Here is an 18,039-nt window from a genome sequence, read left to right as displayed (position 1 = left end):
GCTTTCCAAACAAGCTCACTATTTTGGTGCTATGACTACACCATTCAAATTAATGAATTTTAAAATCATTTTCACTGGAAGCAGAATAAAACTTTTGATGGTTCCTATTCAGTTAGCATCTGAACTTGTTATACCCTATGCTTTAAAAGATTATTAGGAAACCCAGTCCTTCCCCTCAAAGTTCTCTCTATATTTTTCCTGTAGCTATTCCTTGATTTGCAGTTGTGCATTTGATTTTCTCCTGTGCAACTTCACTTTATGTATAATTACTACAATTTCTCTGGGACTGTAAAAATTTTATCTTTATGTAAGAAATAGAAAAACTATCATTGGCATTAAGAAGACTCAGATGATTATCTTGAGTTGTGCTATCTCATTGGTCATAGAAAAGATAGAGAGATTTAACACATTTTCAAGTAATTTCTGTGTCTCATACATACTACATACTATTTTTCTCAGTGACTAAATACGGATGTCAGATAACCTCTGGTTTAACTTGCATTTGTAAGTAGGAACTAAGAAACCGCTGACAGTTTTCCTGCCCAGTCCTCTTTAAACGTTAATTAGGGAAGACTATATAAAACAAGCTGTTACAGTCATCCAATACTTGAAAGATTCCTTAAGGACAGTTTTATGTGACCATGGCCCATGGGTTCAAGTGTCTGGATGCAGCTGAAAAGCAAAGCAACCAGAGCACATTCTACTTTTTTTTTTTTTTAAATCAGCTTCTTTCCTCATTTACATTTAACCATAATTTTATTTGTTCTTGACACAGCTTGTGCTGTACTTGGTCTAGTGAACCTTACCCTTACTGAGCTTCTCAGCTTGATATTAAGGCCTAACTGATGTAACTAGTCTGCTCCAAGACCCAAACTTGTTGGGACCAACCAGCCTGGACTTCCCTGTACCATCCTCTCCCACATGAATTATCATGGCAGAGTAAATCAAGTCAGCCTCCAGCCACCTGTGCAGATAACACTCTGTTTGCAAACACATTGAACCGAAAACCTATTATACTTAAAATGAAAACAAAACTAAACAAAATAAAAAAAACTAGAAATAATATATCATAAGAAAAATGCAGGTATTTCATCAAAACATGCTACCGGACTTACATACTCATGAATCACTTAAAGTGATAAAGGACAAATGGCTACCCAATGCCCAAGTCTGTCTTCAGAAATATTCTGAGGAAAGGTTACTCATAGCATTTGCCCTCCAGTTTATCTTTTGGTACATGCACATATTGGCAGTACAGTTCTGGAAAGGTTCTTACCATCTCCTGGGTCAATAATTTCCACCATGGATACATCAGGAAATTCCAGAACTGCCATGACAGGCTCAGAAAGAACAATTTGAAAGGTCTCAGACTGTTCATGTTCACCATCACTCAAAATCCGTACTCGCCATGTAGCTAAGGTTTGACCAGGATTAAACTGCACCTGCTTCTGGGCTTTTCCTCTGAAGTCTTTATCTTTCCTGGCAGTACCATCTTTGGTGCTAATACCTGCCAAAATCACAAATTCAGATCATTAAAAACATCACTTGTAATTTTTCTCTCATTATGTCATCTTTAAAAAAAGAAGTTTTAGAAAAATATACTTTTCACAACCTGAGAGTGTTCAAGCCACCTCCGTTACTCTTGACCAATTTTATATTGGTGTCACACATAGAGGTGGGCACATCAATTAACATTATGAAAGGCAGTTTGGACAGAATTAGCCAAAGCAAAACTAACTTCTAGAAAAATTCTACATTCTCTGAGGTTACAGTCAAGTTTCCACTTCTCCGTAATTCAACTATGGATGCCCAAAAGGGCCCACAGATTTTTTCCCCTCCTTTAACATTTTGGGTTCTCTTCTGTTCCAGAACATCTAAATAACATGCTGCCTGCAACCCTCAAAAATATTTATTTCTCTTAGAAAAAATAAAAACACACCTGGAAATTTCAGCCTTCAAGAGGAAAGTTAAGGAAAAAAAAAAGACACAAAGGCGTAAAACATAGGGAATAAGGATGAAAGAAGATGTAAAATCTGAACCATTGTGGTCATTCCCACTACAATAAGCATTTTTTTAAACTATTATCCTCTTACTTCAGTGTTTGCATAATGACAATCATTAAACTCAAGTCAAGTTGAAACTGCAGAGCCATGGGATAAAATCTAATACAGCTCATCCCACCGAGACAGCACAGACCTTACAGCCTCAGACCCAGGCTGCTCTAAAATGGCTTTTCATTAGCGTTTCCCTCCCAGTTTAAGGCTGTCTGACAGGCCCTCATGGAAATTAGACAGTCCTTCAGAACTATCTCCAACTCATGCATTTGGCCTCTGAACCCCACATTACCACTCAAATCTTAAAGGTGTTTCTCAGGTTTTCAGAAAAAAAAAACTTCTCCATTCTCTGCCTGTTTCTTCCAACGGTATCATTTAATGTATTAAAACATATCACCTTTCCCTATAAACCTTGCCTTTCTTGCTTCTGGCTTGTGCCTCCTCCTAAGTCATAGACCGTATTTTACATAAGCTATAACCCTTCAGCCCCTTTGGCACTGCACATGGACCAGAAATGCCAGTAAGCATCAACCAATATCTTCTGTTCTTTCCAACTCTGTAATTCCATTTTGCAGGATTAGTGTAGTCAGAGGCAAGTTATTCAAACTGCTTTTGCTGGATTTTGAGTCAGCTCAATTCAGAAACTGAACTTGAATCCATAGGTAGAAAATTTTGTAAACATTCTTTTTGAAGGATCAGAAGTCAAATCAGTATCTGTTAATCAGTACCACTAATTAATTTAAATCACACATCCTTAACTTTGTATTTCATTCATCTCTTCTGTTCTTTTACTTTCTTTCAAATAAATATATTATCAAAGTTCACTGTTCAAAACAGAGCCCTTTAAGTTAGATCCAGTTAGTTAGTGCCTATATCCCTTAAATCTCATGCCAAAATAGGTGTCCTAACTACCTCTCAATACCTGAAAACTCAGATTCTTATTCAGAAAGAGTCTTAAACAGAAACCTGATTTCTAAGCATGAGCTTGTGTTCCATGCCAGGTAAATGCTTACATATCTCTGCAAAACCAGTTTTAAATTCAGTGCCTTTTCTAAGCAGTGTAAGCTCACCATAGGTTTCAACATGAAACTGTACAAGGATAATGCTCCCCGGTCCAAATGCATCACTAGGAAGAAGATGGGAACAGATCCAGAAGCTAGAGATAGGTGTGAGGTTGCAGAATGTGATAACACAATCTTTTTTCACCTTTTCACTCCCCAGACACTGCTAACAGCATTCAACACCTCCTCTATCAGCCTCAGTTGACTGCCAACATTGACTGAAGAAAATGAGCCTAATGCTTGTAGCTGCTGTCAGACCAGCTCACAATAGCCTTCCTGGAAAATGATCTGTTTATTGTTGTCTTTCCAATTGCTACAACTGTATTTTCTCATTACAGGAAAAATAAAATCTGGACAAGAACTGTATTCTGTGAAACAAATACAACAGTGGTATCAATCAAATCAAAGAAAGAAGGACTGGGTATTGCGTTGTGTCCTGGTTTCGGCAGGGATAGAGTTAATTTCCTTCCTAGTAGCGGGTACAGTGCTGTGTTTTGGATTTAGGGTGAGAACAATGTTGATAACACACCGATGTTTCAGTTGTTGCTAGGTAGTGTTTACATTAGCCAAGAACTTTTCAGCTTCCCATGCTCTACCGACTGAGAAGGCTGGAGGTGCACAAGAAGCTGGGAGGGGACACAGCCAGGAGAGCTGACCCAAACTGGCCAATGGGATATTCCATACCATGGGACGTCATGCTCAGTATATAAAGCTGAGGGAAGAAGAAGGAAGGGGGGGACGTTTGGAGTGATGGCGTTTGTCTTCCCAAGTAACCGTTACGCGTGATGGAGCCCTGCTTTCCTGGAGATGGCTGAACACCTGCCTGCCCATGGGAAGTGGTGAATGAATTCCTTGTTTTGCTTGGCTTGTGTGTGCAGCTTTTGCTTTCCCTATTAACCTGTCTTTATTTCAGCCCACGAGTTTTCTCACTTTTACCCTTCCGATTCTCTCCCCCATCCCACTGCGGGGGGAGTGAGCAAATGGCTGTGTGGTGCTTAGTTGCCGGCTGAGGTTAAACTACGACAGGTTGTTAAGTCAAAAATTGCAGAAGAAAAAAAAAGTGACAATTTCATCATATAACTAAAGAAATCATATACTTAGCATAACAAAAGGTATTTGGTTTAATAAATAAACATACTTCTTTGAATCTAGCTTGCTTAGTATCAAACACCAGTAAAAGGATATAGCTGTATTGATACATTTTATCAACTAGCTGGCCAGTGATTTGTAGAAGCAACTGATAAGATTAAAATTGAACTTACTTATAAAAGAGGTTTCTCCCAGGTAACCTCTCCGTTTAAGAACAACATCAAAATATTTGGAGTCTTCATTTACTAAATAATACTCCTTTTCTAAGGAGATCCATGCCCAGTTTAGGCGAAAATGTTGATTCTTCAGCTTATTGCCTCCTGCAAAACAAAATGATAAAGATATATTTATTCATTTTTCTTTTTTGTTAAATACTACTCTGTCTTTTGAGGTAATGTAATCTGTATCCTGGGCAAGATGTGTATCTTAGCTGGACATTACAATCCAAAGGTTTTAAATATTTAAAACTAAGAAATAACATGTGAAGAACTCAACCATGATACATTTGGTACATATAGGAATAAATTTTATCTTAGATGCATACAAACTAGTCACATTCATTCCAGAGTATGCTAACTTTCTTCTTTTTCAAGGGAAAAAGAACAAGAATTAATCAAAATATATTTGGGATGCCTTTTTTAGAAATTACAAAAATTGTGGATGATCCAAGTTTCTGCAGAACTGTATTGGTACTTCCAAATGACACACAATGTAGGACATCATGCAGAATTTCCTCCATATGATCAGACTGCCAGAAGCACTGGAAGACCCTTTATATCCTGAGAGACTGGAGATGATACCTACCATCTTTTAGACTGCATTTACCCATGCAGCCTGCTTCTAAAACTCAGTATTTTGTTCACTAAATCTAACATTTTCTGCTCTTATTGGTTTAGAATTTATGCATCGGCACTGTATGATTTTAGGAACAGCTTTCACATCTTCCTAGGAAATGGTTTCAGCAAGATTAAGTATCCCTGATATATGCCGTAGTTTATAGCTATGCTGATGCCCTCCTCAGCTTACATACTTGTAACTGTTGGGTTAAGTATGATTGCCTATGTCACCTAAGATTTAGAGAGATACAAATGCTTATTGGAATTCTCCTAAACTATTTTGCAATGACCTATCTCCACCATATGATGAATGCCCCCAACTGAGTAAGCTGCTAAGATGTATTTTGAGAGTCAATTTTCAATAGACCAAAAGATGTCCTCACAGCTCTTTTTACAGAGGCACAACTGTAGCAACAAGCTCCTGGTGAAGAAAGCAGACTCCAGGGATCCTTTCCAAGGTCTCTACTGTAGCAGTAGCACAACAGCTTCCCTGCAGTCTCACTGAACATGGACGTTTTCTGTGCACTCAAACACTGGGAATTGAAAGCACAGGACAGCAAGATGTACACACAGCTAGGGAAACTGAATGGTTAACATGGACCAAGTCAGCATCTCTGGCTGGCAGCTGTTGATGGCATTGTCCTTAAGTTGAAGACTGTATTTCCTCTTCCAATAATCGGAAGAACCTTCACAGTCCTCCTCAAACAAAAACGCCCATATATTTATCAACAGAAGTAGGCTCCTTTTTTGAAGCCAAAGCAATGCAGGAATACAGGAAGCATCCCTCAAAGTTTTGGAGGGGATGATATGGAAATCATTTAACTCCAGCTGCAAAACACTAAGCACCAGCCTAAAATCTGAGCATGTCTCAGCCTAATCGCTCACTCCCAGCAGAAATGAAGCTGTTGTGTCTACAATTAATGGGATTTGTACAACTGTAAAACAGGAGTTGTTTATTGAAATGGCAGGCTTCATGGCGTTTTTCTTAGTCTAAAAAAGCAATCCAGAAACAACAAATGCAAACAGATGGCACTCTAAGGTCCAGTTAAAAATGCTACTTTTTTTTCAGTTGGAAAAGTAATAGCTGAAAAGAGCTAGCACCCATTTCACTGACTATAAATCAAGTATTTGTACAACAGACTGAATATCTCAAATTAGATTAACACATTTCTGATAAAATATAGCATAGCTTTACTTTCTCATGTACAGTTTACCTCCATCTGTTCACTGATTTTCCACAGTAAAAAGGCATTTCTTGTCAGTGTAGGGATTCTGGATGCCACAGATAAAAGGGCATGACAAATCAAGTTCTGTATATAATCCTATTGGATGTGTTTGTTACTACTCAGGAGAATCCTCTAATTTCCACTGCAAGAATAAAATAACCTGTTCAGCTCACTGAAGGCAGATGCTCACCCAGCAACTGTCTTCCGGGAACGTTGGCTTGTGTGAGAGGCTGTCGTCTGATTTCCTTCCCACAAGGTGCTGCTACAGAACAAGGTTTGCTCAGGTAATGACTGTCTGAAATGTGCAAGGAATTCCCTTTAGAAATTAACACTTCTGCACACAAGTCAGGGAAGAAAGTAATTCCGCTGAACAGCAGAGAAACATATCTAAGTATTTGAAGTTCACTCATCGCTTAACTACTGGAGGAAGAGCCAAATGGAGGTTGGTTTTCCCCTTCCAGTTTCTTCCATTCTATCCCTTGAAAAATTAGGCAGCCCTTCAATATGCTTCCACTCTGCTTCAAAGATAAGCCTCTATATTTCCTTATTGACCTGTCTACTAGAAAAAAACAACCGCCATACTTGTGTAATCTCACATAAAGGCAACGGTACTGTATAAACAAAAGGAGGGAAATGGTTACTGCAGTATCACGCTGCACTCCTTGCCCTGCTTCTTTCTGCTCTTTTCATCTCTATTGTTACTGACAAAGGGGAAGGCTACAAACACACATACCAAAAACTGTAATGAGCACCGCAAGAAAACCAGTAACTATGGTGTTAGCTATACCAGCACTTACATTAGGTTAGCCATATGTTATGTCTTCCCATTAGTTTCTTGGGACAAATGCAACAGAGTATGTCTTGTGTTTTAATCTAGTGAGAAAAGCCATTTGTGTGCCACCCTTGAACACACTGCCCAATTTAAACGTAATTTGACAGAGGGATAAAAGTTTCTAAGATATAAAAGGAATGAAAATTTACTGGCAATTAGAGGGGAGAGAACCTATTAGTATCACTCCTGAGAAAAAATACTTCTGCAGGAGCTTACTAGAAATGAGAATGTCAGACATTGGAAACCCCCCAGCCGAAGGAAAAGCTTCTAGGAGAGTTTGTATCTTTTTAGACAGAAGAGATTCCAGCCAGGGGATGGAAAGCAATAGGAAATCCGGCATCATTTGTTCTATTAGCCAAAGAACTAATGGTTTAAACGTGTTGTGGACACAGGTACACAATCTACAGCTTACTTACACACAGGTCTCTTACGTTTCATCTCTAGTGTCTTAAATAGTTCAACCTTAAATGTAATCTATATTTGCACATAATTACTGAACATATCAAAATTACTATACAAGAGAAAAAAATCCCATCTGTTAGAAAGGAACAGTCATATGGAGAAATTTCAGAATCCAAATACTCAACCAGTTCATTCCTGTCATTGACGCTATGGAAAATGTTGAAGTATACTGAGTTAGAAACCTAATGAAAGGATGAAATTTAGGAAGCAAAGAGCACAAGAAAGGCAATATGAAAGATTTAATATTGTCTTAATTCCACCTATTTTTTGCTTTCAGCAGTTTCTATTTTCTCTTAGAGTAAAAAAAACCCCAAAAAGTATTATTTCTAGGGGTTTCCAGCAAGCCTCCATTTCTCCAGGCCTACTTCTGCCCCTGAAATATATATTTTTCCCCTTTTAGAATGTGCAGTACTAAAACCATCAGATTTAGAATTTTAAGAAAAGAATAGAGATATTTTAGATCTCGCTTTCTTCACTTTGTGCTTTTTGTGTTCAGAACATGTTTTTGAAATTATACAAGCCATTTCACAGTCCAATGTCCCCCAAAAATAAACCCAATGTTGTTGTTGTTGTTGTTATTGTCATTATTCTCGTTATTATTATAACAGACTTCTGACACAATAGAGCAGGAAGCATACGATACATCTCATCTAATTTCAGGTATTTATCGTTGGGTTAGAAATCCTGAACTGTCTTTATAGCCAAAACCGGGAAAGAGGCACTTTGTAAGGCTATGACTTATTTTAGACATCTATTTTTGAATGAGATTAGCTGTGCTTCAAAATACACAGAAATACGTGCATTTTTCCTCAGCAGCTGTTAAAGATGCCTGTCACGACCAGCTATGTTGTAGACATTTTTATTATAGTCATTTAATGCTGGGTAAGATGAATTCCACCATGCCTGAACTAGATGAAACTGGGCCTTTTCTGTAACGTAGTAGAGCCAAGCACCATGCAAACATAAGGTCTGTAAAGAATATTAAGAGTATAGCTTTCAGAAATTATAAAACATCAGAAATAAAATTGCACATGCCATCTTAACTTGGTTCCCTATGATATTAATTATCTGCTCTACAATAATATTTCTATAGGCAAATGAATTTTGCATTGCTCACTAGCACTTCCCTTGGGCATAATCAAACATTTAGCTGCTAGGCAAATAATTAAGGTACTATACCTCAATGACAGTTTTGCTTTTGTTCCTCTCCCAGATAAGTGCTTGTAATACAAATACATCAGAAGTTTGGAGAGGGAAGCCATTACTAGAGTGCTTTTAAAACTAAACAAAAGGAAGGAGGGCCGTGTTACAATGAAGTAAATCCAAAGTAACTTTGCTTATATATCAACGAGACGTGGCTGGCAAGACGTTGCAATAGTGATGCATGAAAACCTGTTTCTTGAAGTTTGCCAGAGATCAGAGTGCAGAAGTGCTAAATCAGAAGATGCTAGACAGGATGTGGTGCAGTGAGACATCCACAAGAAATGAGATGGCAAGAGTTGTGAGACACAGTCAAAAACTTTGTAAGGAGCTAAAGCTAAGGATCTAGAGTAAGGTGCGTCACAAAGTGACTTCATGACTGTGACTTCATGGCTGACTGAGGCTGCTGAGGACAGTACCCTATGAAAAGGTTTGCTTGAATATGACAAGTCAAAAGATGGATGTCACCTAGAATCGGTCTTTATAGGGAGTCCTGTCAGCAAATTGGTCACCTGTCAGAAAACAGTGACATATTATTTTTCCATAGGTCATCAAACCAGAAATTCCTAGAAAGATAAAGTCATTTGAAAACTCCAGTTTCAGTTACTCAACATGAATAAAAGAGGAAGGGGAAGCAGACTTGGTCAGTAAACTGGTTAAAGGGAAAAATATTAAACTGAATATTCCCATTTAAGCATTTCTCTTTCTAACCATGCTGCTCAGATATCTTTAAAAAGATATAAAACCTCCCTGAGAAATACAGATTAGATTGTCAGAACTTTCTATCATGATGCAAAGAGCTCAGAGAAGGAAAGAATCAGTTCCAGTTCTCTCCACAGATCAGTGAGCTATGTGAAGACAGTATAAAATATAACTCTGTCATTAAATTGTGTCTCTTGGGCACCAGCAACCTGAAGGGCATTCCATAAAGAATGTCTGATTGTAGCTTTGCTGTCCCTAGGAGCTACCCCTGAACCCTAATTCATAAAAAAAAGCATACAACTACACCACAGTGTTCACTTATTGACACAATAGAAATTGATGTATCTTGATACAGATGTTGACTGCCCTACATGGCAACAATGGCATAATCAGTGAATCAGCTGAAGAATGCCTAACCTGTATAACTGTAGCCACACAGACTCATCGTATTCACAAGATAGAAGTCTGTACAAATGCAGCTGTCTGGTACTTATAGAGCTTTATGGTGCAACATATCTGCCCTCTTTAGTCATTAGGTGAGGTTGTTTAATGGGGAAAAATCCCTATAAATTCTTCCAGGGCAAAGAACATACATCAATCACAAGAAAGATAGAGGAAAAAAAAGGTAAATAAAGCACTAAGAAAGAAGAGTTCCTTTAAAAGATTTACTGTTGGTCTTTTCTTCTTTCTTTTCTTATCTGGCTTCCTAAACAGACTGCAAGAGGAGGTTAATAAGAAGAACCAGAGCAATTGCAAAATATTACCAACCACACCTATAGTTCAGGGGTCATTGTATGGTATAATTAGAACCATAGCAAGACATCTTAACAAATCATATGTTTCCTCCCTCTCCCTTCAGTTCTTTCCAGGTCCTGCTACTGCTTGCTGATCTGTTTGCGTGTCTGCAAGAGCTGCAGTCTTTCTTCTTTGGTTCAAAATATTTGACCCTACTGGGTGCCTCATTCAGACAGGGTTACTGAAGTCAGCACTACTCTATCCTCCTTCCTATGGATCTCCTCATTGCAGCAGGTACATGAAACATCTGAAAAAGGAAAAGCACTCCTGAACTTGAGTTCAACCTGCAGAGAAAACAAAGACACAGAGAGAGGAAAGAAAAGGGGATTGTCCATCTTTAGACATCTGTTCCAGTTTTTCATCCTCTGATTAGCCTCCTTCTGTGCCAAGCCACCTTAGTTAATATATACCAGGATAAAGTTACCTCAACAGTTTTATTAGAAGTTAAATCTGATGTGAAATGCAGAAATCTTTATCCCAAACATCATGATTCCCCATTTAGCTGTGGAGCTCCCTGTCTCCAACTTTAGCACTTCCCAAGTTTTTTGATCCCCACACTATTTGTTAGTCATTAGTCGTGGTTTGTATGAACATATTTTTTGCCAGACTAGGGAAGGAACATATAATCTCAGGTGATTCTGCTAGTTAGAATAAATACAGAGAAGAAGATATTATATGTTCAGCTCAAGACACATAGTTTCAACAACTCTGATTTGCTATACTGTGTCATAGTCCCAATACATTCTAGCTAAAAGTTAGTTGCCTAGTTAAAAAAGCAAAGGTCTCAAGTAAATCTTGTCTGCCCCAATCTATTAACCCCCCACATATAAAATAGATAATAAATGTGCTTTATTGAGTGCATTGGGGCAGCACATCATATGCTATTCCCTCTGCTATGAAAGATCATCAGAAAAGGCATATTCTGTAAAACTGCCTTAATTTCATATAGAAAAACTATTTGCAGAAGTGAAATGCATAAGTAAACCCAGCATATAAAATATGCTATTAGAATGTTTTGAGTTGACTTCAACAATGCATAAGCTACCCTAATAATTTTATCCAATTAGAAACCCATTAAAATGCTTCACCTTTATAAGTCTTTTTCAAATGTACTATAACGGACTCCAATCACTAAAATAACTTGCTGAACTCTGCACCCTTCTGCACTCTCTCTGCCACTGTAACTCAATATATTTGCAGAGCAACCAAACCCAACCCCCTAAACTAGCCCCTAGTGATTAGAGACTAAAACAATGCTTTGTCTGACTTTCTTTTCATGAGAAAACACACGCTTCCCAGCACTATGGACTTGGCTTGTCTGGAGTGTAATTGCCGGTATCCAATGAACTGCAGACAGTTTCCGTCTTTCAGTAGTTTCTGTAACTCTTTTTTTGCTTCTGTTTTATGTCTACCACCAAGAAACAAGTTGGAATGGCCACATTTGCCAGGGCTCAGACTAAGCAAATGCTTGAAGTCATGTAGCAGAAAAAATATCTGAAGAATACTGTATAGTTGCTTTGTTACAAAAAGAGAAGGGGAAGTGAGAGAAGAGACATGAATGTAAAGGCTAGCTAGTGCATATTAAATTTTGGTCCTAGTACAATTCAACTAAGCGTAACTAAGGATGTCTCCAAGCACAGCCTGGAGATTCATGCTGGGTTAATTTAAGGAATTCCCAATTCAAATCTATGCCTAGTTCTTCTGCAGGAGATTAACCAGATTCTGATTAAGTGATTAACCAGATTTTCATTTACAGAACCTGTGGAAGCAAACATGCACTGACTCTTCAGCCACTGCATTTCATAGCTTTAAATTAATTTCAGTTTAAATCAGCTCAGTGCAAATTAGTTCACCAAGAGCCAGGACACCTTCACTCTACTGGCTGCAGCAAAGGCCGCGAGCTTTCAAAGAAAAGAGCAAAGCAGATAAAGAGAAACCCAGTTTGAATTACCAAAAAAGGATGCTGGAGCACTGTGTGTGTTTGAAAGCCTTTAGAGTGTTAAGTGGTTAGTTTTGCAACTGATTCCAAGGGAATCCAAAAGATTCATTTGCTGGTTTGGGATTCTGTGCTGTAAGCAAGGGACTAGCTCTGCAGGAGCTGAATGCTTCCCACTTCTACGGTTCCAATGGTGAATATGTAAATAATTTCATGGATTCAGGGTACTACTGAAGTGCTACTAATTGAAATGCTTAAGCACATACCCATATATGCTCCTGAATCATTGTCTGTAACAGAAGAGAAGGACATTGAGATACCCGAAAAGTTCTTAGCAGGACTGAACAAAGCACAACTGGTCAAAAAATATTCATATTATTCCTCTTCTCCCTCAAAATACGAATCCATCAAAATCAAAGTTGTTCACAAAAGGACTGGCTTTGATTAATCTCTTTACTGAAAATATTGGCAGAGAATAAATGTTGAATTTTCATCTTTTTAAACAGTCTGCCTTAAGTCTTTTAGGTATATATAACTTCTCATATTAATAGTATAACAAATTTAAACTAATTTTTAATGCAAAACCTAAAAATAATAAACTGTACATTTCAATTTTTTTCAAATTGAAAAGCCTATGCTCAATTATTCTGCAAAACTTTACAAGAATTTTGACTTTTTGTCCTGATTCAGAATAAAATATCTCAAAACATTTTCACAGGATAAGACAATTTCTTATTGCTCTGCTCAAAGACTCAGCAACTGTTCAGTATATATTGGTGGAGAACATATACAGATTAGGATTCACAGAATCACTTTAGCTAATACTTTCTCCTGACAATCACACTCTAGAATTTGATTAATCTCATTTTAAAGTAGACACTTAAAATATGTCAGATGCAGCCTAAATTTTCCTCTAAGAGAGCAAGGAGTTTAAATGAAATTAAGGGTAGGCTAAAAGTAAAATAATGACAGTTGATTAGATACAAAAACATATATATTATTATTTTATCACACATATTTCTATATTAATATATTCACAAAAGAATGCATATATAATACTTGTTCTACGTACATACCAACAATAACATGTTACAGCACTTTAAAACCTTGCAACATTCACAGTGCAGCCAGACAGGTTACTGTCATGACAATGACCTAAAGATCCGATCTAAATCCCATTGATACACTGGATCATCATACAGTTTATATGGAAAGATTTCTTCGGAAATTGAAGTGCCACAAGTATCAGTTCCATAGAAAGTATATTTTCTAATTAATACAGGCCTGTTCTCATTACAAATCAGAACTGACAATGCTTTCTTTCCAGAAATACTTTGTCTCACTGAATGTCAACAGGAGCAAGGCATTCATCACAGAATCTGCTCAAAACAATTCCTAATCAGACTCCACCCTCTCAGCCTGCATGCACTAATTGGGGGGGGGGAAAAAAAAGACATCTAAAAATGATGAAAGTGAGCATGTTAAAAGATTAGGACACACAACAAATAATAACCTGAAGCTACGCTGAATGCACCTGATTTTGGCCAGTATTTGAGGACAAGCAGTCACCAACAGACTGCTGTTTGGAAGGCTGACCTCTAAGAAACTCCTGTGCAGCAGGCACATGCAAAAGTTGGTGTTATACTGAATTTACGAGGTGACAGGTAACAAACCAGAAGAAAAACTTTATTTTGCCCTGTCACTGTTCCTAAGGTGATGAACAGGGAAAAAAAAAAGAAAAAAAAAAAAAGTGTGCCACCTGTCTCTTGGTTGGTATTGCCTTATTTGCTAGGCACTTATCAGGGATTATTTTAAACTAATCAGTAGGTAGCAATCACTGGTGATAGCCTTTATTTGAAAGTAGTAAAGGACAAGGGAGAGAGTAAAATGCTTGGGAGCTTACCCTCCCTTCTGGAGAACTAACTCATATAAACAGATTCAAGAGAAGCAGGACAAAACCAAAACCAAGGGGATGGAAAGGAGAGGAAGCATTTGAAAGGGGACAGTTGACAGCTACTGAACATAGTGTCCCACTAGACTCAGAAAAGTGAGGGTACCGTAAGGTAGGGCTGTCTGTAGACTGTTCTATTAGCAGCACTTTGTTCTCAGAAGTCTTTGTTCTTATTGTAGAGATAAGTCCTTATTTTAAAGTGATGCTTTATGTTATTGTGTATTGGATAAATAATGACCACTGCTTATCAGCAGAAAAAAATTCAGAGCAGCCAAATTTAATAGTTCCAGTGAATAACCACTACTGGCAAAACACAGTATGTTTTTGCTCAGGTCCCAGCGCACAGGAACATAATCAACTGGCTCCTGTTCCACAGAAGGTGAAGACAAGACACCTGCCACTTAAGGGTAGGATTCATATAATCTAATTTTATGATGTCAAAGACATATGTTTAATTTAAGCTAGCTGTCTAGGCACAATGAATGGAAAGAACTGCATCTTCAGGAACTGCAGGTACATCTGATATGAACAGCTGGATTACCCTCCGAAAGATTTGGCCCATTCCATTGAATATAAAGGGAGACTGTTCAACACACCAGTCTAGAGGGCTAACTAAAGTCCAATGACGTGACTTTCATGCGTGCACAAAGGAGAGTCCTGAGAAAACTCAAAGACACGACTAGTCCTGAACTGTAATATGGTAAACTGGTAAATTCAAACACTTTAAAAGTAATCTTTGGAATATTTAAAAATAACAACAAAAAATCTATTTGGTTTAGGAGAATTATTCTATTATTATAAAGTTATTTCCGTGTTGTTGTTAAACTAATTAGCACTTTGTGTAGTCACAAACTAACCTAGCATCAGAAAAATAATTTAAACTTCCTTGTGAGAGAAAACCCAAACATAACACTCAAGCTGTCATGTCTATCATTAAACAATGCCCATTTTACCTAAAGCAGAATACCTTTTTTCCTAAGGAACCACACCCTGCACCTCCCTCTGAAGGAAAAAAAAACACCACCTGGATTAGTAAGGCTTCATGCATACATGGCCTGCAGCAGTAAGTAAATTTATTAGATCTCTGGCAACACATTCTTAAAATAAACTTAATAGTCTTCAGGTCTCTGCTTACTAATTTGTTTTGTGGCACCAGACAACTGCTCCCAAAAAACAGACTCCAGCTAAGCAAGTTTCATTTCCTTGTCTCACAGAATAACGGGTTTAGCTCCATTTGCTTAGTTACTGTCTCATATGGGACTTTCTTCTGGTTTATACCTTTAAAGCAGTGCTACACACATATTAGCCTGTAGGAAAACTACTGTCATTTAAAGCCTACTCAGACAAAGTGTTAAATTTGAGGTTCATGAGGTATCCTCAGCCTCAGCCTTGAAACTAACGAGTAATAACAGAAAATCAAAATATTATCTTGCTTAATATTGTACTATTTTAAGAAATTCCTTAATTCTGGGAAAAGAATATATCAATTTCCCTTTCTTTAAATAACATTTTAATTCAGAACCCGCTACTGCAAACTCCTTCATATGTCCCTAGTGTTTCAATGCTTGCAATATCATTCCCATGCTTAAAACCAGGGCACATGAGTGGGTGCAATCTGAAACCAAGGCCTCTAATTTTTCATAATGAATTTGAAATTGGTATTTGTGTCATATTGGCAAATTTCCCTTGAAGAAGTAGCTGAACTTTTTAACTCTAACGGTTAAATGCTGTCTTTGCAGAGAATTCCCCTCCATTTCAGATGACAATCCAGACCCATAAATCTCAAATTTTACAGCCTTAAGAGGAAAATGTATGCAAGAGGGATTAAAGAGGTTGTTGTTATTTGCGAAACCTATTCTAAACAAAATGGAACAGCATTTCCATTTTATCAACTGGACTTGCTGTAACTCACTGAGCACTGATAGGAAAACTATTCTTTTAACTCCATGTCAAAGTGATTGAACTGTTTTCCTTTATTAAGAATTCACTTCCACAGACTTGGATTTTGGTTCCTTTTCTGTTCTGGCAATGCAACAAATAAAATGCCCGACTGACTGGAGGAGAACAAATGTCAGGTAGGTTCATTTAACATTTACTTTTAATTCATTTCAGAGTAATTGTACCAAGTAATCTCAAATACTTAACTTTTAATATTATTTCACCAGAGAAACTCCTTTGTGGCGCCTTTGATCCTTTTTAAGCTATGCCAAACCTATAACCTTTTGCAGGTGATTTAGTCCTGCTCAGGAAGGGCAGAATAAAAAATTGAAAACATATAAAATTGTTGATATAACTTTGCCTTAAGACAAGCCTTGTAAAGAGGTATTCAAAGATATTAGTTCTGTTGAGGAAATAAGTATTTTTGCATTAATGCATTATTGTTTTACATCATGACAAGTTTTTTAGTGTTACTTGAGGCCTATCCTACAGAACAGAACTGTGTATGCCTAAGACAGCAATTATATTCTATTCCTGTATTCTTATTTTATCTCAAATTCCTACTCTGCAGTCACAATGTATATTGCAAGATGAAAAAAATAAATAAATTGAGAGAAGCCAAAAATTCCTTCAAAGATTCAAGGCAAGATGTGAGAAATCTGTTTAAATATAAAAATTAAGTACAGGAAAGTACTTCTGAAATGAAGATCAGAATTGAAACTCCAGAATAATATGACCACTGTGAGTTTCCCAAGAGAGAAGCTCAACAGACATAAAGCAGAGGGACAGGGGACTGAAGTGACTGTGAAATTATGACAACTCAATCCTGATAGTACGTTGCTTCCAACACATTATTTCTCTCTCCCTCCTTCTCTCTGCATATGCATTTAATCTCCACTTATGCTTTGAGATAAGTGGTTAAATTAAACGAAAATCGTCAGTAGAAAAAAATGCATCTTTAAATTTATGTTTTTAGCACAAAACAGATTTTAACAACTGATTTATTTATGTACCGTTCACATTTTATTCAGCTTGAAAAGAGATTACTGTTTTAAATATTATTCCCTGTCTTAATGTACTAGCAGAATACTGCAATGTCTTGATAAGTGAAGAGGCATATTTATATAAAAATCCCTTTATTTATAATAGGTTTGGCAAGATTCTTTTCAAAAATTACATATCGACCTTCAAATACCAAGGTGTGTTTTTTGACGTGCCAAGTTGAAGTTTATTTGGCATCACTCAGGCTTCTGAAAAATCCTTGATCAAGATTTCCATGACTCTTCTCCCACATGTATTCAGAAATTAAAATCCTTCAGCTTTTTCCCAAGGGCCAGGGAGGCAATGCTTTTGTCAAATCAAGCCCAGCTCCCATCGAATCTGCTGGCTATCGCATACAGGCAGGTGAAGGCCTGGGTATCTGTGGTCTCAAGTTTACATTTTTTGCCTTAGAGTTCACACAGAAATGTGTGGAGGTGTGACCACAGCTGTTTTAACATGCCAGTTAGCACAAATGTTTCTCAATTTTAAGGAAAGGGTTTCCCACCCTTTCTTGAAAGGGAGCTGCATAGCGCTCACCTGTCGGGACACGACCTCAGCCTCCCGCGTGTCGCCCGCTGCAGCTGATAACATCGCTGACACACAAACCAGAGCGGCTTCCCGGGCTGCAGCGCAACTGGGGATGGTTGCGAAGTCGCTGGGAAAACTCCTCTCACCTCAGCCTGCAGCAATCCAAACGATGTTGATGACACAGTGCTGAGCTGTCATCACCTACCTCCTCCTTTTGGCTGGGGGTGTTAAACTTGTTATTTTTAACTGATTTTATGGCTGTTCAAAATATTTATTTTCTTTCCCCCACTAAATCTGACAGTGCCCTTGCTACCTGTTAGGATCCCTACTCCTTGTAGTATGCGGCAACATGCTGGAGACTGAGGCCCACAGGTTTGGGAGGCCCATT

At 37.7% G+C, this 18,039-nt stretch overlaps 1 protein-coding gene across 1 annotated transcript in view; it reads right to left on the bottom strand.

Moving 5' to 3' along the window:
* The window catches only part of FREM2 (FRAS1 related extracellular matrix protein 2), a gene marked incomplete at its 5' end in the record, with an annotated part of 138,254 nt that overhangs the window by 59,062 nt on the left and 61,153 nt on the right, over window positions 1–18,039 (bottom strand). The window contains 2 exons of the mRNA XM_009319965.1: window positions 1,277–1,507; window positions 4,378–4,524. Of these exons, the coding sequence (XP_009318240.1) occupies window positions 1,277–1,507; window positions 4,378–4,524 (378 nt within the window). The remainder of the gene's footprint in view (window positions 1–1,276; window positions 1,508–4,377; window positions 4,525–18,039) is intronic.

Source organism: Pygoscelis adeliae, unplaced genomic scaffold, assembly GCF_000699105.1.
Source record: "Pygoscelis adeliae isolate BGI_AS28 unplaced genomic scaffold, ASM69910v1 Scaffold32, whole genome shotgun sequence".
NCBI classification, from domain to species: Eukaryota; Metazoa; Chordata; class Aves; order Sphenisciformes; family Spheniscidae; genus Pygoscelis; species Pygoscelis adeliae.
Note: the sequence above shows the minus strand (reverse complement) of the source record. Positions and strands in the feature narration are given on the sequence as shown.